A 24,533-nucleotide genomic window follows, 5' to 3' on the forward strand; every position below is an offset into this window, starting at 1 on the left:
TACGAAGAATGGAAAGACATATTTCGTGGACGAATTTAACACATGGTACGAAAAGGGTACTCGTTTCAAGTACAAAGGTATCCAACAGAGTTAAATACGTATGTAACTCGGATAACTCTTTGCGCTTGAAAATAATATTGTACAGAAAGGACATATGCACACAGCGTGAAACAGTCATTTCATTTGCAAGAAAAAAAAAGAAAGATCCGATTAACGATAAAAGACTGCTCTAATCGATTTTAAATCTGATAACACCTCGAGATACAAATAGGGAATGAAAAATATTCAATTGTAAACGTGTTTTTCTCTTCTATATAATGAAATCATACACGCTTATCATTCTCCAGAATTAATCATAAAAAAAATTTATATTTCTTGCATTTTATGATACTCTGAATAATAAAGTAAAATTTTTAAAACAATTTTGTATTAATTTTTTTAAAAGCAGTATTAAAAAACTATTTTATTTAATCAAACGGATTTTGCTACAAACTCAAAAAAATTTCAAATTTTTTAATTTTTTAGATAATTGCTCCGAAATACCACCAAAGTGGTTAGAAAAAGCTATCGAACAAAAAAAGTATGGCGCACATTTTGATTGGTCCAGCGGATGCTGAGCTACACTAGAAAACAAATTTGGAAAAAATTTAGAAAAATTAAATTTGCGAGACAAACGCTCCGGAATACCGCCAAAGTCATTAGAAGAAAGTTCTGAACAAAAAATGTATGGCGCACTTTTTGATTGGTCCAGCGGATGCTGAGCTACACTCAAATAAATTTATGAAAAATTTTTGAAAAATTAAATTTTAGAGAAAACCGCTCCGGAATACAGCCAAAGTCTTTAGCAAAAAGTAGCGAAAAAAAAATGTGTGGCGCACTTTTTGATTGGTCCAGCGGATGCTGCGCTACACTAGAAAACAAATTTGGAAAAAATTTAGAAAAATTAATTATGCGAGATAATCGCTCCTGAATACCGCCAAAGTTATTAGAAGAAAGTTCTGAACAAAAAATGTATGGCGCACTTTTTGATTGGTCCAGCGGATGCTGAGCTACACTCAAATAAATTTATGAAAAACTTTTGAAAAATTAAATTTTAGAGAAAACCGCTCCGGAATACCGCCAAAGTCATTAGAAGAAAGTTCTCAACAAAAAATGTATGGCGCACTTTTTGATTGGTCCAGCGGATGCTGAGCTACACTAGAAAACAAATTTGGAAAAAATTTAGAAAAATTAAATTTGCGAGAAAATTGATCAGGAATACCGCCAAAGTCTTAACCCGGGAGTCTCGAACAAAAAATGTATGGCGGACTTTTTGATTGGTCCAGCGGATGCTGAGCGACACTAGAAAACAAATTTGGAAAAAATTTAGAAAAATTTAATTTGCGAGAAAATTGATCAGGAATACCGCCAAAGTCTTAACCCGGGAGTCTCGAACAAAAAATGTATGGCGCACTTTTTGATTGGTCCAGCGGATGCTGAGCTACACTCAAAAATATTTTGGAAAAATTTTCGAAAAATTTAATTCGCGAAAAAATTATTCGGGAATACCGCCAAAGTAGTTAGAAGAAAGTTCTGAACAAAAAATGTATATCGCACTTTTTGATTGGTCCAGCGGATGCTGAGCTACACTAGAAAACAGATTTGGAAAAAATTTAGAAAAATTAAATTTTCGAGATAATCGTTCGGGAATACCGCCATAGTGATTAGAAGAAAGTTTTGAACAAAAAATGTATGGCGCACTTTTTGATTGGTCCATCGGATGCTGAGCTACACTCAAATAAATTTATGAAAAATTTTCGAAAAATTAAATTTTAGAGAAAACCGCTCCGGAATACCGCCAAAGTCTTTAGCAAAAAGTCTGGAACAAAAAATGTATGGCGCACTTTTTGATAGGTCCAGCTGATGCTGAGCTACACTCAAAAATATTTTGGAAAAATTTTCGAAAAATTTAATTCGCGAAATAATTATTCGGGAATACTGCCAAAGTCATTAGAAGAAAGTTCTGAACAAAAAATGTATGGCGCACTTTTTGATTGGTCCAACGGATGCTGAGCTACACTCAAATAAATTTATGAAAAATTTTCGAAAAATTAAATTTTAGAGAAAACCGCTCCGGAATACTGCCAAAGTCTTTAGCAAAAAGTATAGCGAAAAAAAAATGTATGGCGCACTTTTTGATTGGTCCAGCGGATGCTGAGCTACACTAGAAAACAAATTTGGAAAAAATTTAGAAAAATTAATTATGCGAGATAATCGCTCCGGAATACCGCCAAAGTCATTAGAAGAAAGTTCTAAACAAAAAATGTATGGCGCACTTTTTGATTGGTCCTGCGGATGCTGAGCTACACTAGAAAACAAATTTGGAAAAAATTTAGAAAAATTAATTATGCGAGATAATCGCTCCGGAATACCGCCAAAGTCATTAGAAGAAAGTTCTGAACAAAAAATGTATGGCGCACTTTTTGATTGGTCCAGCGGATGCTGAGCTACACTCAAAAATATTTTGGAAAAATTTTCGAAAAATTTAATTCGCGAAAAAATTATTGGGGAATACCGCCAAAGTAGTTAGAAGAAAGTTCTGAACAAAAAATGTATATCGCACTTTTTGATTGGTCCAGCGGATGCTGAGCTACACTAGAAAACGAATTTGGAAAAAATTTAGAAAAATTAATTATGCGAGATAATCGCTCCTGAATACCGCCAAAGTTATTAGAAGAAAGTTCTGAACAAAAAATGTATGGCGCACTTTTTGATTGGTCCAGCGGATGCTTAGCCACATTCAGATAAATTGTTTAAAAAATTTAGAAAAATTTAATTTGCGAGAAAATTGATCAGGAATACCGCCAAAGTTTTAACCCGGGAGTCTCGAACAAAAAATGTATGGCGGACTTTTTGATTGGTCCAGCGGATGCTGAGCTACACTAGAAAACAAATTTGGAAAAAATTTAGAAAAATTAATTATGCGAGATAATCGCTCCGGAATACCGCCAAAGTCATTAGAAGAAAGTTCTCAACAAAAAGTGTATGGCGCACTTTTTGATTGGTCCAGCGGATGCTGAGCTACACTCAAATAAATTTATGAAAAACTTTTGAAAAATTAAATTTTAGAGAAAACCGCTCCGGAATACCGCCAAAGTCTTTAGCAAAAAGTAGCGAAAAAAAATGTATGGCGCACTTTTTGATTGGTCCAGCGGATGCTGAGCTACACTAGAAAACAAATTTGGAAAAAATTTAGAAAAATTAATTATGCGAGATAATCGCTCCGGAATACCGCCAAAGTCATTAGAAGAAAGTTCTGAACAAAAAATGTATGGCGCACTTTTTGATTGGTCCAGCGGATGCTGAGCTACACTAGAAAACAAATTTAGAAAAAAATTTAGAAAAATTAATTATGCGAGATAATCGCTCCGGAATACCGCCAAAGTCATTAGAAGAAAGTTCTGAAGAAAAAATGTATGGCGCACTTTTTGATTGGTCCAGCGGATGCTGAGCTACACTAGAAAACAAATTTGGAAAAAATTTAGAAAAATTAATTATGCGAGATAATCGCTCCTGAATACCGCCAAAGTTATTAGAAGAAAGTTCTGAACAAAAAATGTATGGCGCACTTTTTGATTGGTCTAGCGGATGCTGAGCTACACTCAGATAAATTGTTTAAAAAATTTAGAAAAATTAAATTTGCGAGAAAATTGATCAGGAATACCGCCAAAGTCTTAACCCGGGAGTCTCGAACAAAAAATGTATGGCGCACTTTTTGATTGGTCCAGCGGATGCTGAGCTACACTCAAAAATATTTTGGAAAAATTTTCGAAAAATTTAATTCGCGAAAAAATTATTGGGGAATACCGCCAAAGTAGTTAGAAGAAAGTTCTGAACAAAAAATGTATATCGCACTTTTTGATTGGTCCAGCGGATGCTGAGCTACACTAGAAAACGAATTTGGAAAAAATTTAGAAAAATTAATTATGCGAGATAATCGCTCCTGAATACCGCCAAAGTTATTAGAAGAAAGTTCTGAACAAAAAATGTATGGCGCACTTTTTGATTGGTCCAGCGGATGCTGAGCTACACTAGAAAACAAATTTAGAAAAATTAATTATGCGAGATAATCGCTCCGGAATACCGCCAAAGTCATTAGAAGAAAGTTTTCAACAAACAATGTATGGCGCACTTTTTGATTGGTCCAGCGGATGCTGAGCTACACTCAGATAAATTGTTTAAAAAATTTAGAAAAATTAAATTTGCGAGATAATCGTTCCGGAATACCGCCAAAGTCTTTAGCAAAAAGTAGCGAACAAAAAATGTATGGCGGACTTTTTGATTGGTCCAGCGGATGCTGAGCTACACTAGAAAACAAATTTGGAAAAAATTTAGAAAAATTAAATTTGCGAGACAAACGCTCCGGAATACCGCCAAAGTCATTAGCAGAAAGTCCTGAACAAAAAATGTATGGCGCACTTTTTGATTGGTCCAGCGGATGCTGAGCTACACTCAAATAAATTTATGAAAAACTTTTGAAAAATTAAATTTTAGAGAAAACCGCTCCGGAATACCACCAAAGTCTTTAGCAAAAAGTAGCGAAAAAAAATGTATGGCGCACTTTTTGATTGGTCCAGCGGATGCTGAGCTACACTAGAAAACAAATTTGGAAAAAATTTTGAAAAATTAATTATGCGAGATAATCGCTCATGAATACCGCCAAAGTTATTAGAAGAAAGTTCTGAACAAAAAATGTATGGAGCACTTTTTGATTGGTCCAGCGGATGCTGAGCTACACTAGAAAACAAATTTGGAAAAAATTTAGAATTTGGAACCCCAATGGGTTCTCCATTGTCTGGTGTTATTGCCGACTTAGTAATGGAGAAACTTGAAAATGATGTTCTGAAGAAGTTGGACTTTCGTTATATCTTTTATTTTAGATATGTGGATGACATTATTATATGCATTCATAAAAACAATGTCAATAAACTATTAAACACCTTTAACGGATATAATGAGAATTTACAATTCACCATTGAAATTGAAAACAATGGACAAATTAGTTTTTTAGATACCCTTCTCATTAGGGAGAACGATTCTATTATTACAAATTGGCACCATAAAGATACTTTCTCTGGTAAATACTTAAATTTTAATTCTAATGCTTCTATTAAAGACAAAATTTCTATAATTTATGGTTTAGTAGATAGAGCAATTAAACTTTCAGATATTAAATTCTATACTGATAACCTAAATTTTATATACAATATCTTAATAGAAAATGATTATCCACAAAATTTCTTAACAAAATATATTAATAAACGTTTTGAAAATTTATTTATTAATGATGATAATAATACTAATAAAATACCATTTGATTCTTCTAATTTAGTAGTTTTACCTTACGTAAATGAGTTACATTCTTCCTTTAAAAAATTATATAATGAACATAATATTAGAGTCGTTTTCACTTATGATAAGGACCCCTTTAAAATCTTCATAAAAAATAAAGATCCTACACCTTTTTTATTCAAAAATCACGTAGTTTATCACATTCCATGCCAATGTGGAGCATCCTACATTGGTGAGACAGAAAGATATATTAAAGACAGAATAAATGAACATAAAAGAGATTGCAGGTATGACAATAGAAAATCCGCCCTTGTAATTCATTCACATGAAAATGATCATATTTTTAAATTCGATGATACAAGCATTATATGTAATGAAACAAAACTTAAACGTAGAAAATTCAGAGAAATGTTTTACATTCTTAAAACTCAAAATTCCGTGAATAAACACACTGATTTAAATAATTTAAATGAAATTTATCACTCCCTGATTCTCAGCACTGATTAATAAAGAAATTTTCAAATTTAAATTTTCGTTCAATTTAAGCCGGTCATATAGATACCTTCTTAATCATATAACGATTAATATATATTAGTAATTCTCTAATTCTCTAATTGTACCTTTAAAAATGTGACAAACTCATTTCCACTCACTTATCTCCATTAAAATATTATAAATATTATCAAGAACAATCATGTTCTTGATAATTAATAATTTATTTATAAATAAGGATAATTAAAAAATATTAATGAGGAAACCCTCTTGGTAAGTTTATTTTTCGATAATAATAAAAATTATACATAAATATTTTTGAGGTTAACCTTTCAAATTTCAAACGAAATTACTTTTAACTGAAAATCAATTCTACCTTTTTATATAATAAAATACTAAGTCACACACTGTTTCCTTTATGTAAAATAAAAATTTTATAATTACATTTAGATAATATGTCTGAAGAGGCCTACCGTTGGCAGGCGAAAGCTCATAAGGCAAGTTATGATAATAAATGGATTTTTAAATAAACAAACCAAACAACTCACTACAAATTTGGAAAAAATTTAGAAAAATTAATTATGCGAGATAATTGCTCCGGAATACCGCCAAAGTCATTAGAAGAAAGTTTTCAACAAACAATGTATGGCGCACTTTTTGATTGGTCCAGCGGATGCTGAGCTACACTCAGATAAATTTTTTAAAAAATTTCGAAAAAATAATTTTGCGAGATAATTGGTCGGGAATACCGCCAAAGTCTTAACCCGGGAGTCTCGAACAAAAAATGTATGGCGCACTTTTTGATTGGTCTAGCGGATGCTGAGCTACACTCAGATAAATTTTTTTAAAAATTTCGAAAAGATTAAATTTGCCAGATAATCGTTCGGGAATACCGCCAAAGTCTTTAGCAAAAAGTAGCGAACAAAAAATGTACGGCGCACTGTTTGATTGGTCCAGCGGATGCTTAGCCACACTCAAACAAATTTGGAAAAAATTTAGAAAAATTAAATTTTCTAAATAATCGTTCGGGAATACCGCCAAAGTGATAAGAAGAAAGTTCTGAACAAAAAATGTATGGCGCACTTTTTGATTGGTCCAGCGGATGCTGAGCTACACTCACTAAAACTGGGAAAAAATTTTGGAAAAAAAAATTTGCCAGATAATGACTCGGGAATAATCCAAAAAAATTAATCAAAAAGTCTCGAACAAAAAATGTATGGCGCACTTTTTGATTGGTCCAACGGATGCTGAGCTACACTCACTAAAACTGGGAAAAAAATTTCGAAAAAAAAAATTTGCCAGATAATGACTCTGGAATAATGCCAAAAAATTAATCAAAAAGTCTCGAACAAAAAATGTATGGCGCACTTTTTGATTGGTCTAGCGGATGCTGAGCTACACTCAGATAAAGTTTTTAAAAAATTTCGAAAAATTAAATTTGCGAGATAATTGATCGGGAATACCGCCAAAGTCTTAACCCGGAATCTCGAACAAAAAATGTATGGCGCACTTTTTGATTGCTCCAGCGGATGCTGAGCTACACTCAGAAAATTTTTTTTTAAAAATTTCGTAAAATTAAATTTGCGAGATAATTGATCGGGAATACCGCCAAAGTCTTAACCCGGGAGTCTCAAACAAAATATGTATGGCGCACTATTTGATTGGTCCAGCGAATGCTGAGCTACACTCAGATAAATTTTTTTTAAAAATTTCGAAAAATTAAATTTGCGAGATTATTGATCGGGAATACCGCCAAAGTCTTATCCCGGGAGTCTCGAACAAAAAATGTATGGCGCACTTTTTGATTGGTCCAGCGGATGCTGAGCTACACTCAAATAAATTTAGAAAAATTTTCGAAAAATTTAATTTTCGAGATAATCTTTCGGGAATACCGCCAAAGTCTTTAGCAAAAAGTAGCGAACAAAAAATGTATGGCGCACTTTTTGATTGGTCCAGCGGATGCTGAGCTACACTCAGATAAATTTTTTAAAAAATTTCGAAAAAATAATTTTGCAAGATAATTGATCGGGAATACCGGCAAAGTCTTAACCCTGGAGTCTCGAACAAAAAATGTATGGCGCACTTTTTGATTGGTCCAGCGGATGCTGAGCTAAATTAGAAAACAAATTCGGAAAAATTTTTGAAAAATTAAATTTGCGAGATAATTAATCGGGAATACCGGCAAAGTCTTAACCCGGGAGTCTCGAACAAAAAATGTATGGCGCACTTTTTGATTGGTCTAGCGGATGCTGAGCTACACTCAAATAAATTTATGAAAAACTTTTGAAAAATTAAATTTTAGAGAAAACCGCTCCGGAATACCGCCAAAGTCTTTAGCAAAAAGTAGCCAACAAAAAATGTATGGCACACTTTTTGATTGGTCCAGCGGATGCTGAGCTACACTAGAAAACAGATTTGGAAAAAATTTAGAAAAATTAAATTTTCGAGATAATCGTTCGGGAATACCGCCATAGTGATTAGAAGAAAGTTTTGAACAAAAAATGTATGGCGCACTTTTTGATTGGTCCATCGGATGCTGAGCTACACTCAAATAAATTTATGAAAAATTTTCGAAAAATTAAATTTTAGAGAAAACCGCTCCGGAATACCGCCAAAGTCTTTAGCAAAAAGTCTGGAACAAAAAATGTATGGCGCACTTTTTGATAGGTCCAGCTGATGCTGAGCTACACTCAAAAATATTTTGGAAAAATTTTCGAAAAATTTAATTCGCGAAATAATTATTCGGGAATACTGCCAAAGTCATTAGAAGAAAGTTCTGAACAAAAAATGTATGGCGCACTTTTTGATTGGTCCAACGGATGCTGAGCTACACTCAAATAAATTTATGAAAAATTTTCGAAAAATTAAATTTTAGAGAAAACCGCTCCGGAATACTGCCAAAGTCTTTAGCAAAAAGTATAGCGAAAAAAAAATGTATGGCGCACTTTTTGATTGGTCCCGCGGATGCTGAGCTACACTAGAAAACAAATTTGGAAAAAATTTCGAAAAATTAAATTTTAGAGATAATCGTTTGGGAATACCGCCAAAGTCTTTAGCAAAAAGTAGCGAAAAAAAATGTATGGCGCACGTTTTTATTGGTTTCGTAGATGTTTAGGTGGGTCAAAATAAATTTTGTGATTTTTAAATTTTCTAGATAATTGCTTGGGAATACTTCCTTTTTTTGAAAATAAAAATTTTAAAATGATTTGATCTCTATAAATACGTTATTTGCTGTAAAGAAAATAATGTTTGCGAGGTATTTTCTATATAAATTCCCTTAATTTGTTAATAATTCTAATTTATGATTAGAGAGTAGATTTTAAATTTATAAAAGCAATTTGAGAATCAACAATGGATTTTCTTTTGTCAACTTTTTTGCGCCTATATTTATTCTTCTTTAAACGAATAAAAATTTCCATTGGGATTGAAGTGTTAAATCGACAAGATTATTTTATTGATGTTGTCGTTAGGGGACATAAATACATATATATATAGATAGATAGATATTTGCGGTATGAGAGATAGAGTGAAAGAATGTTTATCGCGAATCGGAAATGAAAGGTGGACTATATGAGGAAGAAAGCTTCTTGATCGTTGATGGTTGTTGGTGGTGGTGGTGTCGAGCAGCCAAAAGAGCTTAGTCTCGACGGACACTTTGATCGGTAACTTCGTTTATAGACGACGACATTGGGCAGAATGTTAGGAAACACCGATAACACCGTTGACGGAAATATCGACTTTTGAGCTGCCGCAGCCCTGACTCCCTGCACCACACGCCTCACTCTCTCTCTCTCTCTCTCTCTCTCTCTCTCTCTCTCTCTCTCTCTCTCTCTCTCTCTCTCTCTCTCTCTCTCTCTCTCTCTTTCAGCAATCACCCCTTCACCCTCCATCATATCCCTCCCTTTGCAAGCTTTACCCCGGAGGGTAGGCAAGCGCCACACTGAGCGAGAGAGAGAGAGAGAGAGAGAGGAAAAAGGGGTGTGGGAACACACCGCTCTGGTGGCGGTTGAAAGAACCAATTTTGTCCTAATAGAAAAATCCCCAGCGCCGAACCCAATTTATAAACCCGCAAACATGGCTGGCGCGAGAGAGAGTATGAACGTGCGCCCGAATCTCAGCACATATCTATATATATACATACAAAACGCATATATGGCAACATCGAATTTATATAAAAGCACACTGGCATTTTCGTCAATACAAATACACGTGAATCCTCGAGAAAATTTCTTTTTAATGTATATTGCATGTGTGTGTGAACATAATGCGAGAATAAATTTTTATATATGTATAGAACATATATCTATACACAGTGAAAGCCAACATTTTACGCTAAAAAATTTTTTCTTACATATAGAAAAAATATATATATATATATATATATATATATATAGTAGATGATTCCATATATGAAATTGAAAGTCGATAAATTTAAATGCAATTATATTTTTTATAGAAAAATATAATATATTTTTATATATTTATATTACTAATATATTTTTTTACAAAATTTTTTAATATCAAATTTCTATTTAGCTGAAGTTTGCGTATATACTTAAGAAATAATTCACTTGATTCAAATAATCGTTTATTTATAACTGTTCAAATATAATTTTTATTTGAATTAAAAAAAATTGTATTGGAACCGCAATAATTTCTGTATTTGAAACAGAGGTTTTATTTCCTGCTAAGGTAACGTTTACTGCTTTGGTAACGGTTGTCACGAAAACGGTTACTATGGAAACGGTTACTATGATACCGGTTACTATGGAAACGGTTACTATGGTACCGGTTACTATGGAAACGGTTACTGTGGAAACGGTTACTATGGTACTGATGGTTACTATGGAAACGGTTACTGTGGAAACGGTTAATATTTTGGAAACGGTTACTATGGAAACGGTTACTATGGAAACGCTTACTTTGGAAACGGTTATTACTATATATGGTACCGGTTACTATGGACGGACGGACACCGAAGCGAAACTATATAAGTCTTTCGAGCCTGAGCCACGAATAAAAAATTTAGTAATTTATTAAAATAGTATAATAATTATTCCCTGTTAAATTGGCAAATCTCAACCAAATAAAAATTCGATATAAAATATTAAATTAATTAGATAAATTAAATAAAAAAATTTCTTTGTAATTACATATATTATTATCGATATGCCCCTTGTTGAATTTTGAACAGTTAGTGTTTGAAAACATTTATTCGCGCCATTACATCATTCATCTCTCGTCTTAGAGCAATCTAATAATGGAAGAACGATTGTTCCTGTTTTGGGGTGAGATTATTGGATTTACCAAGAGTTACTCCAAGTATTGTGTGTTAGTGTGTGCGGCGCTTGGCTCGCGGGTTAGTTGCGAACACTGTTGAAATTTGCCGGCAGAGAGAAAGAGAAATATATAGAGGTGGAAAGGGAGAAATCTCTAGTGTCGAGGGAGGCCTTATAGGGTCGGTCATTTGGCTTGACTTCATAAGTCATTAGAATCAAAACCCTGATGTGGAGACTCGTTTATCACGAAACACCAGTTACACACACGCATATATACATATATAAACGAAAACATTTTAAGGACAACTTTCCACTGGTGCGCACATGGGGAAACCTATAACAAAATTACATCAATCACATTTCACATAACAATTGAGTTGAATCTCGCAACTGTTGTGCCTTGTGTTTTGCAAAAAAAAAAATCATCATTTGAAATAAAAAATTCTCAAATTATTTTTTTTATACTAAATCTAATTTTTTAAATCGCATAATTATAAAACAAAAAAAAATTTAATAATTCTTAGGAATAGGGAGGGGGGAGGACAAAAAACAATTGTAACGATATTGGCCGTCAGCAGGGGGTGAAAGGGGAGGGGGGGGGAGAATTGGCGATTGTATTCTTCGGCCTAATTAGGTTTACGAAAGCTTATAGGCCGAGAGAGAGGACCAATTACCGTAATTGCGTAAAGATGTCACTCTCGTAAGCGGATTCTAGCGGCTCTAGTATTGTGCACACAAAACCCCCAACACGAGACACCGAGGGAAACCGTTATTTCGCATTAGGATTGAAAACCCCCCCTCTGTGTATTCGTTAATAACCGCACAAGAAATGCTTCCTTTTTTTTGTTAACAAAAAAGAAACGAAAAGACAAAAATTTGTATATATATGTAAAAGAACGAAAAAAATAGAAACCTGTTTGCTCCATTTGTCAATTTCCATTTTTTTTTTTTTTTTGCATTTTGGAAACGTGTATATATCTTGATTATTTGTGTATTTACCTGTAACATAAAAAAGAATACATTATTAATCACAATGGTTAATGTTAATTAATTATATATTTTTCTTTGGATAATTATTTTCTATTTTAATTTATTTATCCCATTTCCACTTCCACTTTTTCTAATTTTCGTTTCCACTTCCATTTCCGCTTTTTCTAATTTTCGTTTCCACTTCCATTTCCACTATTTTTAATTTTCATTTCCACTTTTGCTTTTTCTAATTTTCATTACCACTTCCTTTAGGAAAATTAGAAGAAATGGAAATGGAAGTAGAAATGAAAATTAGGAAAAGTGGAAATGGAAATGAAAATTAGAAAAAGTAGAAGTGGAAATGAAAATTGGAAAAAGCGGAAATGAAAATAAGAAAAAGTAGAAGTGGAAATGAAAATTTGAAAAAGCGGAAATGAAAATTAGAAATAGTGGAAATGAAAATGAAAATTAAAAAAAGTAGAAGCGGAAGTGGAAATGGATATGAAAATTAAAAAAAGTGGAAGTGAAAATGAAAAAGAGGAAATTGAATTTTTGTAATATAATAATTAAAAAATATAAATTAATATTAATTATTAAAAATGTAATACAATAAAAAATAATATAAAAAATTACCAATATAAAAAGTGAAAAATATAAATAATTAGTATTAAAAAATTAATAGTATAAATAATTTATAATAGTACAAAAATTATTAATAATAATAAAAAAAAATTTTTATTCTAGACAAAATTCTATTTTTTTTCCCACCGTGCAGAGGTAATTAATCCGCGAAATTGATAAATCGCTCGTTGCGTAAAACAGTGTAAAGAAGACTGACGTTAATTTTTGCTTCGAAAATTGGAATAAGTAGCTGATCTTTCCTGCTGTGAAACTCTTGTATGCGGCGCATCAAGTATTACAGATTAAATTAACTAGACGGAGGAAAATTGAAAAATCCGTTAAAGCGAAGCAAAAGGATGAGGAAAACGCAGTTGCGAACAGGGGAGGGTAGAGAGAGAGAGAGAGAGAGAGAAAAAAAAAAGAAGAGTAAAAGAGAGAGAGAAAAAAAAGCAAAAGCTTGCCGTGGCGCTCTACGAAAACTCGTTTAGCAAGATGAAAGACCTGCTAACGACTTATTTTCGATAAGGAAAAGTTAAGGTACTTTTCTATACTTTTTCTTCGCCAGTTCCCCCTTTATATATACCATCTAACAAATTTTTCATATGTTACATTAGGTTCTCTCTCTCTCACTCTCTCTGAATTTCCAACACACACCACAAAGCGCAAATATAAATTCAAAATAAATCAGAGATCAAAGAAAACTAATTCAAATGCAAAAATTCAATGTATTTACGATATAAATAATTTCTTTCAATAATTATTATTTTTTAAAATTTTTAGTAATTTAATTAAACGAAAAAAATTTTTTTAACTCTACAGTTTGAGTAGAGAAAAATGATATATTTTTTTTATTATTGTATATTAATTAACTTTTTTTTTTTTTTTTTTTTTGAGGAAAATGTAATGGATTATATATTCGTGAAGCGCACAGCTATATTGAGTTATCGAAATCGAGGAATAATCAAATGAAAGCATTTCACTCCCAACCCTGATGAGCGTCTTAACGAAGTTCCCCAAATTATCAGCAATTATCGAACTTTCGACGTAATCCTATTATCAGGGTTGAAGTTGGAAAAGGCGTTCGTAAATGCATTTTCTTCCAGGGCTCGAGCAGCCCATCATCGGGAATTCCTGAGTGGCGCGGCCAATAAGACGTGCATGAATCTCGAAAAAAAAAAAAAAATGAAGAAAAAGAAAAAAAAATGTAAATGATTTCAATCTACGAGACACGCCTTTTTCCAATTTCACTTTTAAATAAAGACGCGAATGTTTTTTTTTTGTTTTATATATAGGAATGATATATGATAACAACAATCAATGATAAGGCATTGAAAAATATTCAAAAGTATTTGAAATATTCTAAAGTATCTGGAAAATATCCAAAAATATATCTCATATATCAAAAAGTTTTTCAATTTTAATAATTATTTAAATATCCAAAAGTATTTGAAATGTCCAAAAATATCTGACATATCCAGAAGTATTCAAAATATTCAAAAATATCGGAAATATCATTCGAAATATACAAAAGTATCTAAAATATCCAAAAATATCATATATATCCAAAATATTAATTACCAGAAGTATTCAAAATATCCAAAAGTATTTAGAATAACGAAGAGTGTCTGATATATCCAAAAATATATCAGAAGTATTTTAAATATCCAAAATTATCTAAAATATCCAAAAATATATGATACATCCAGAAGTATTCGAAATATCCAAGAATATCTTATACATCCAAAAGTATTCCAAATGTCCGAAAGTATCTTAAATATCCAAAAGTATTCGAACTATCAAAAAGAATCTCAAAGATCCAAAAATATAATACATATTAAAAATATTAATTATCCAGAAGTTTTCAAAATATCCAAAAGTATTCGGAATAACCAAGAGTATCTAATATATCCAAAAGTATATCAGAAATATTTTAAATATCCAAAATTATCTGAAATATCTAAGAATATCTGATACATCCAAAAGTATTCGAAATATCCAAGAATGTTTAATACATCCAAAAGTATTCCAAATATCCGAAAATATAATATGCATCCAAAAGTATATTTATTATCCGGAAGTATTCGAAATATCCAAAAGTATATTTGAAATGTCCAAAAATATCTGATATATCCAGAAGTATTCAAAATATTCAAAAATATCTTAAATATCCAGAAGTAATCGAAATATTCAAAAGTATCTAAAATATCCAAAAATATCATATATATCCATAATATTAATTATCTAGAAGTATTCAAAATATCTAAAAGTATTCGGAATAACAAAGAGTATCGGATATATCGAAAAGTATATCAGAAATATTTTAAATATCCAAAATTATCGGAAATATCTAAGAATATCTTATACATCCAGAAGTATTCGAAATATCCAAGAATATCTTATACATCCAAAAGTATTACAAATATCCGAAAGTGTCTTAAATATCCAGAACTATTCGAACTATCCAAAAGTATCTCAAATATTCAAAAATATAATATGTATCCAAAAGTATATTTATTATCCGGAAGTATTCAAAATATCCAAAAGTATCAGATATATACAAAAATATATTTAATATCAAGAATTATTCAAAATATCCAAAAGTATTTGAAATATCCAAAAGTATTCGAAATATCCAAAAGTATCTGAATTACTAAAAAAATATCTGAATCTAATAATGGAGCATTTTTAAAATATTCAAATAATTATCTGGTATTATTATTAGTATTATTTCAATTTGTGAAAGGGGGAAATTTTGATTGAAAAAAATGACAATAACGACTCGAGAGATTGTAAAAAAAATAGGTTGATTTAATTTCATATTGAAACAATTTAAAGCGGTTAAAATCCCTAGAACAAGAGCTTGATAGATTTGAAACGTTGTCTAGCGTTTGTGTGCCGGTAAAATTGAATTGTTCGCATCAAGGGATAATACTGCAACAGAGTATGAGATCAGCAAAACTTTTCTTTCATATCTATAATTAACTTTCCGCACCATGGGATGCCACCCCTCGTTTATATATATATATATATATATATATATATATATATATTCGACTTGAAATTCCTTAATATTTTTTCAATGGACTATAACGATTTCCGCAATTTTCATTTTATTTTTTTTTCCTTTCTTTATCTTATCAATTTTTATCGTTGTCTTTTTTTAATATATATATACATATAGGACAGAAACGACGAAATGTCACTATATACGGAAATAAAATACAAGGAAAATAAATATTTTAAAAATATTATTTACAATATACTATTATGTAGTTATATATATATATATATATTTATATAAATATAATACTTATTGTGGATACTTTTGAATAATTCAAATACTTTTGGATATTTGTAATATATCACGAGTACCTTTGGATAACACCGAATACTTTTTATAATAATTTAAATAAATTTGGATTCTTTTGATAAAGTCAAATAGTTTTAGAAATTTTTAATACTTTCAATACCTTGTAAATATAATTACTGAATGCATATTTTATACTATTTTTTGAAGGATTTCAAATACTTTGGAGAATTTAAAATACTTTTCCGATTATTTTAAATACTTTTTAGATATTTTAAATATAGTCAAATAGTTTTAGAAATTTTAAATTTACTTTAAATATACCTTGTAAATAATTTTAAATACTTTTTGGATATTTTATACTGTTTTTTTTTGGAGTATTTAAAATACTTTTCGAAAATTTCAAATACTTTTTGGTTATTTCAAATACTTTTTGGTTATTGCAAATACTTTTTGATTATTTCAAATAATTTTTTGGATATTTTAATAGAAATTCAAATAGTCACAAATATCATATATGAAAAATTTTAAATACTTTAAATACTTTTCTAAATTATAAATCTAATAAAAATTATAATTAATTTAAAAAAAAAATTTGTAATTCACAGTCATTTAACAGCAAAAAATAGCAATGATGCGTGAATTAAGATTCCATTTTGATTTTTTTTTTCATCACAGACCACACAATGATTTGAAGACAGTTTATATATATATATATCTTCTTTCAAGTTTCTATTCAAAGTCGTTTACGGTATATAACGATATTCGCCTAATTGGGCCCACCACATGCTGCCCTATTATACAAGGTGTCAAAATACTTTATTTTTTGCTCTCTCAACCCTCCTCCCTCTCTTCTCTTATATATATATATATATATATATATATATATATATATAACCCGGTAGGCCTAAAACCAATGTCCTTAGAGGTATATAAACTATAACAAAGATACAAAAGTACTTGTATCTCAAAGCGACCGACCGAAAAAAAATGTGGTGTGTATTCACAATGGGAATTGTTGTCCAAGCAACAAATTCAAGTACGACGATCTTTTCTCTCTCTCTCTCTCTCTTTTCTCTCTCTCTCTGTGTACGCGCGCTCATGTCTCTATTCCAAAAAGGGATTGTAAACGTGTGAACCGAGAAAGGAAATAATCTCCTATGTATATATATATATATATATATTGTCAGTGGATTTTACAGAATATAATACGTGAGGTGTGATATAGAAACATTTCTTCATTCTTTAATGCAATTTCTTAAACTAAAATCGTTTAGGTGTGAATTGGGGACCTAGAAAATAGTGTAATCATGTACTTTTTTTTTACTTTTTCTTCAAAAAAAAGGGTGAACAATATTTTTTATTAAATATATTAAGTAAATAAGTTAATAATAATTCGTATTGAATAAATGAATTACCATTATTTTAAAAATTATCCGAATATTAGATATACTTTTTGGTTTTTGGATTCTAAATATATTTTTTTATTTAATTTTACACGAAAAAACTTTTTTATCTCAAAAAGCGATATATTTTTTTCTAGAATAGCGAAAACTTTGGCTATTTTAATGAAACATATATTACTGTTTCAGTGAAACTTATCGCTGTTCCAGGTAAATATTTTTTTTCTATAGTTGTAATTCTTAGTTTACTTTATATTTAACTACACTGAGAGAAACGATTAGTTGCGATTACCATTTAGTTAGTAAGTTATAACTAATTAAATATAGTTATTCCAATAAAACTAATTAGTTAAACCAACTGATAAAATAGTTATGCTAACCAATAAAAATAGTATAACCACAACTAATAAATTAGCAGCAGTATAATTTACTAACTATAAAAATGATCACCTCAAAAATAGTAACTCCATAACTAATCATTTATATTTGAGTCAATTAAATGATATTTGTTAAAATAATTATTATTTGAGTCAATTAAATGATATTTGTTAAAATAATTATTATTTGAGTCAATTAAATGATATTTGTTAAAATAATTATTATTTTTGGAGTCAATAAAATAATATTTATTTTAAATAAAAAAATTATTGATTCAAATATATTTTATTTAATTCAAATAAAAATTATTTGCTCCACTGTAAATTTGAGGATATCAATCAAATATTGGATCAAAATATAATTTTATAATTATGGATTCAAATATTGGTATATCAATTTGATCCAATATTCGATATTAATTTACATCAAGAAAACGCAGTTATTCAAGTATAAATATTTATTTGATAATAAGTAATCGATTATTTGAATCAAGTAATTTTTTTTCTTAAAAAGCAATATTTAAAAGCAATTATCCGAATTGAAGAATCTTCGAAATAAATGAAAGTCATTACTGCCAATTGGTAAAAAAAAAAAAAAAATGTTCTCTACACATATATATATATATATATAAAAACGAAGAAGATAAAAATAAATGAGATGAGACGTCGGACTAGAGAAAAAATGGCCGACATCGGCTTTGAATTAGCCAACTAGGGGTCGAAGCCTGGAGACGGAGATGGAGAAACGTACTTAACGAACGGAGAAGTTCATTAAAAGCGAAAATGACGTTAGCCAACCTAAAATTACCCTCTCCTAATTTGAGCTCCGGCTTTTAGCTTCTGTAGTAGCCTCTCTAATATATATACATATACCTATATCCTTCAACTTCATCTTTCATACCTGTGTGTGCCCGACCTGTATTAAATAGCGCATCTATACCGCGAGATTGAGAGAAAGAGAGAGGGGGGGTGGGTGGGTAAGGGGGGGAAGTAAAAAAAAAGTAATTCATCGATAGGAAATAGATCTTCGTAAATTGGAAAAAAAAATTCTCATCCCATCTCCTCACGGGAGATTGTCTTTGCCAAACGATGAGAAATTCTCTCAGTTTCTCTTGTTCAATGCGCGCCACTATATATAGGCTTTATAATAGTAATCGCTTATATTGGCGGCTACGTAAATTATCTATCTGATTATATTGAAATTTCATTATTCTCACTGCCGTTAAAAAAAAAAAAAAAAAAATTCTTATACCAGAGGTCAAAAAGTCACAATAATAAAAAAATTTTTTTGAACCAAACAATTTTTATTTGAACCAATAAAAAACAAATACAATTTAATTGATTCAAAAAAATTATTTTGTTCAAAAAAATTATGTGGTTCAAAAAAATTATTTGCGGTTCAAAAAAAAATTATTTGTTTCAAAAAAATATTTCATACAAATAAATATTTATTTTAAAATTAGTCAAATAATTGATTATTTGAATTTAATTGATTCAAAAAAAAAAAAAATTATTTGGTTCAAAAAAAATTTTTATTTAACAATAGTCAAGTAATTGATGTATTTGAATCATAAATATAAATTTTTGAAAATATTTTTCATTCTACTTTTTTACCTTTATATAGAAAAAATAAATAAATTTTTGAGATGATTTTATGAATTGCTCTTTATTTGCACTATTTTATTATTATTATCTATTGACGTAATATTTATCTCAAACAGATGGTGTTTGGTAAAAATAATAATATAATCGAAAAACCTTGAGTAGAGACTTCAAAAAAAAAAAAAAAATGATCTAAACTTATAATCACGACAAAACAAATAATAAGTCAGTGCAATTATCAATGGGGTAATGCGAAAAACTTGTAAAAAGAAAAAAAATATTAACAACTTATCTATATGTATACATATAAAATATCGAAAAATCGATCTGAGTAATACGAAACGAAATAAACGATAACCCTGAACAATATTATTATTATTCAAGATACATACAAAATTATTGCAATTTATATTGTTCTCTCTCTCTCTCTAATTTGCAATCATAAAATTATCGCCAACGTCATTTAAATCTCATTGTTGCTTGAAAAATTTATATACGCGAGAAGCCAACAATACAGAAATGCAACCGGTATACTTTGTGATATTTTTAAAACTTTTTATCGCAAAATTCCTCTTATAACAATATTAGATTGCGCAAAATTTGTTTTCCACCCTTTTGTTTTTCTGTATTCTTTTTTAAACATATTTTTATTTGTAAATAGAAATGAAAATATTCAAATAAAAATTTATTTTTTTTATTTACTTATTTATTTATTTATTTACTTATTTATTTATTTACTTATTTATTTATTTATAAAAAAAATAAATAAATATATTTCGTAATATTTAGTTAATATATTTAGTCATAAATTTTTTCATTGCCTTTTTTTCGCATATAATATTGAAATAGAGAAATAAAAAAAGTTTTTTGCGAAAAAATTTTTTTCCGTGATTCCCTAAACGAATAATATAAAATCAAAGTGTTTGCTATATGTGATTAAGAAAATAAAAATATTGTTAACCTCTTGATCGGAGTCATAAGATTATTAATACAGTAATCAGTCAGTTACATGACAACATTATCATAATGATTATGATAATAAGTATAGCTTCTTACGGTAATTCAAAATTTCTTATATATTATACAAACTCATTATCGCTCTCTTCAAGATTTTTGTCTCTCTCGAGAATAAAATTAAAATGAATAATAATTTTTGACAATTTTTTTTTTATATACAATTTTTTCAATAACAGAACAATATGAAAAATAAAGAAAACATAAAGAAAATAAAAAAAATATATATTAAAGGTATAGCCCCATTTATAAATTAATTAATTAATTTAAAAAAAATAGACTTTTTTATCTCCATTTACGTTTTAACTATTTTTAATTATATATTTTTCCTGGTCAAGATAACGGTAAAAACTTTTGTGATAAAAAATATTTTTGTTGTATTCACTGTATATGATCAGATTTCATAAAATAAATAAATAAATAAAATTTAACGTAATTTCAAATACCTGGTTTGTAAAATAAAGTTGAAAACAAAAAAAAAAAAAAATTCCCGACTATTTTTTTTAGTTAAAATTTATTCTTTTATATTATACAAATAAAACAGAAACTTAATTTTTTATATATACTAATAATTTTTGAGTGAAACTATAGTCATGAATTTTTTTTTTTAACTATATCAGACAAATAGATAGTAAAAGAGACGCAGATAAAAAAACAAATTTAGATAAAATTTTAGACAAAAATTTTATATATATTTGGATTATAAAGGAACCATGTATTAATCTTTCAAGAAACCTGAGATATACTTTTTTTTATTCAATCTAGAAATCAAAAATAATTTATTCTCCTTTTATCAATCCAATGAATAAATTACAGTATTTTTAATACGCACTTTAGTTAAAATATCTCGATTTAAAAAATTTTAAATGTTTTTTTTTTAGAACATATATGAAAAAAAAATTATACAAACAAAATTTGTTTCTCTGCAAATTTATATACAATATTATTTTCCCTGTTTTATAAATATTTATTTAATTAATATATTATTTTATTATTACTTAATTTAATAAATTATAGAATTTTAAATAATTATAATATAAAATAAAAAAATATTTTTTATTTATATTTATCAGTTACTATATTGAAAAAAATATTTTCCTGTATTTGATTAAAATAATTTAAATGAAAAATATAAAAAATAAAATATTTTTTTTTTGTAAATTTTTTATAATTGAAAAAAAATACTTTAACATAAATCAATAAAACAAAATAATTACATAGAAAAAAAAAAAGGAATGATGAAATTCTAATAAAATACGATCAGAAGCCACGCGCCATGAATAGTTTTTTAAATATTCGGAGAAATAAAACTATACGAGATTATAATTCATCGAGTTTATTGCATCAGTTATAAGATGCGTAAAAAGTTGACGAAACTTAGGAAATACATGATAATTCAAATAACACTTGTAATGACACAGTTTTTTTTCTGCGTATCAAAATAATTTAAAATTAAATAAATAATGGAGAGAGAGAGAGAGAGAGGAAAAAAATATCCGTAAAACAAAATTGTAAAATTCAATTATTAACGTAGAATAAAATGATTTTGCATTAAAAAAAAAAAAAAAAAAACAATCTAAGGTCATTCTACCTCATTCATTCATTCATTCATTTATTAATTCCATTCGATTGAAACTGTAGGTTATCCTTACATCATTATCAACGCAGAACCGTGACCCTTAAGTAGGCCAGACACGCGACTTATAAAAAAAAACATGACACAATTTATTAACAAGTGTATTGGGAAAATTTAAATACGTCAAAAATTGTTTTTTTTTCCTGTTAAAAAGAAAAATTATTTCTTTAACAATTTTATTATTTTCTTGGAATTATTTTTTTTCGATAAATTATTATGTTTAAAAAAATAAAATATTTTTTATCTTAAACCTATAGTTGTTTTAATTGTTAACATTTTTTCTTTTTAATTATTTTTTTAATATTTGCGATCATTTATTTGCTTCTGTATAAATGCTATGTAATTTTCTTATATAGATGATGTACAGAGAATATTAGAAATTTGCAAATTGTAATCGATATAAAAACAAAAATGATAATTTCTTTTTAATGTGCTTTGTGTACTGTATTTTTTTTAATCAACATTCGTTGAAAAAATAATTATCATAACAATTATTATGTCAGTATAAATTGAATTGTTTACTACTGCGTGAAATGAAAAACATTTTTACACGTCACATTTATTCATAGGCACGTCATTTCATTCAACGAAATAAAATATGTTACACATTATGTAGATATAAATATACGACCTTAAAAATTATATATTTAAAAAAAAACAATTACTCTCAACAATAACAAATAGAATTTTCATTAGGAAAATTGGCAATCAATTATTGTTTTTCTACGCTCACGAACAACAAATTATATAGAGTATTGTAAATTTATTTTGTTATTTTTTTTAAATAATTTTTCTAGGAAAACATATTTTTGCTTGTTTTAAGAGAAATCTCGGGGTATCATTCAACGGAAGACTAACAAGTATTGATTCTACTTAAACAAAATTATGAATAAAAATTTAAACAAGTTTTTTGGTGAAAAAATTATTTTGAAAAAAGTATTGTTCGACATAAACAAATTTTTATGTTCAAGAGAATCGAAACTAATGTTTATGTTATATAGAACATTGTCCAACATAAACAAAGTTTGTTCAACATAAACAAACGTTTGTACAACATAAACAAAAATTTGTCCAACATAAACAAAAGTTTGTCCAGCATAAACAAAAGTTTGTACAACATAAAGAAAAGTTTGTTCAACGCAAAAACAAAAGTTTGTCCAACTTAAACAAAATTTTTTCCAACATAAACAAAAATTTGTTCAACATATTCAAAAGTTTGTCCAACATAAACAAAAATTTGTCCAACATAAACAAAAGATTCTCCAACTTAAATAAATTTTTGCTCAACATAAACAATTGTTTATTGAAGTTAAACTAATGTTTATGTTATGTTTGACAGTGTTATACATAAACAAAAGTTTGTCCAACATAAACAAAAGATTGTCCAACATAAACAAAAAATTGTCCAACATAAACAAAAGATTGGCCAACTGAAATAAATTTTTGCTCAACATAAACAAATGTTTTTCGAAGATAAAGTAATGTTTATGTTATGTTTAATGGTGTTATACATATACATAAACAAAAGTTTGTCCAACATAAACAAAAATTTGTCCAACATTAACAAAAGTTTGTCCAACATAAACAAAAGTTTTTTCAACATAAACAAAAGTTTGTCGAACACAAACAAAAAATTCTCCAACTCAAATAAATTTTTTCTGAACATAAAAAAATGTTTATTGAAGTTAAACTAATGTTGATGTTATGTTTAATGGTGTTATACATATATACATAAACAAAAGTTTGTCCAACATAAACAAAATATTGTCCAACATAAACAAAATATTGATCAACTGAAATAAATGTTTGCTCAGCATAAACAAATATTTTTCGAAGATAAACAAGAATACAACATAAACTAATGTTCAACATAAACAAATGTTTGTCCAACATAAACAAAAGTTTGTTCAACATAAACAAACGTTTGTACAACATAAACAAAAATTTGTCCAACATAAACAAAAGTTTGTCCAATATAAACAAAAGTTTGTCCAACATAAACAAAAAATTGTCCAACATAAACAAAAGATTGTCCAACTGAAATAAATTTTTGCTCAACATAAACAAATGTTTTTCGAAGATAAACTAATGTTTATGTTATGTTTAATGGTGTTATACATATACATAAACAAAAGTTTGTCCAACATAAACAAAAGATTGTCCAATTGAAATAAATTTTTGCTCAACATAAACAAATGTTTTTCGAAGATAAACATGAAAACAACATAAACTAATGTTTATGTTATGAACATTGTTATACATAAATAAGTTTGTTCAACATAAACAAATATTTTTTTGATGTTAATCAAAAATTTTCTCATATCATAAATTAAAAAGTTACAACAAAATATTTATTAACATAAACAAATGAAAAACAATTAAAATTAATTACCAAGTTGTACACGAAAAAAATATTTACTTGAAAGAGTGAAACATTTCATTATAGTAGCAAAAGTTTCAGGTAAATATTTTTTCCTTGTATTTAATTTTTGTTAGAAATTT

The 24,533-nt window shown here is 28.4% G+C and overlaps 2 protein-coding genes across 11 annotated transcripts in view; one reads left to right on the forward strand and one right to left on the reverse strand.

The window, feature by feature from the left end:
• Positions 1-24,533, reverse strand: part of LOC127290510 (retinal homeobox protein Rx2-like) — a 390,969-nt gene that overhangs the window by 58,301 nt on the left and 308,135 nt on the right. Inside the window, exon 1 of one of the 10 annotated variants that reach the window (XM_051319126.1) lies at positions 12,016-12,096. The exons of the other annotated variants lie outside the window; for them this stretch is intronic. Within the exon in view, the coding sequence (XP_051175083.1) occupies positions 12,016-12,028 (13 nt within the window). The 5' untranslated portion in view covers positions 12,029-12,096. Of the gene's footprint in view, positions 1-12,015; positions 12,097-24,533 lie in introns of those variants that run through there. 10 annotated transcript variants of the gene reach the window in all.
• On the forward strand, positions 4,813-6,320 carry LOC127290508 (uncharacterized). The gene is made up of 2 exons (XM_051319119.1): positions 4,813-6,096; positions 6,274-6,320. Exon 1 carries the CDS (start codon positions 4,819-4,821, stop codon positions 5,836-5,838), a length of 1,020 nt encoding a protein of 339 aa, XP_051175076.1. The 5' UTR covers positions 4,813-4,818; the 3' UTR covers positions 5,839-6,096; positions 6,274-6,320.

The sequence above is a fragment of the Leptopilina boulardi genome, unplaced genomic scaffold (assembly GCF_019393585.1).
Source record: "Leptopilina boulardi isolate dan_hultmark-lab unplaced genomic scaffold, ZJU_Lbou_2.1 LbouV2_70, whole genome shotgun sequence".
NCBI lineage: Eukaryota > Metazoa > Arthropoda > Insecta > Hymenoptera > Figitidae > Leptopilina > Leptopilina boulardi.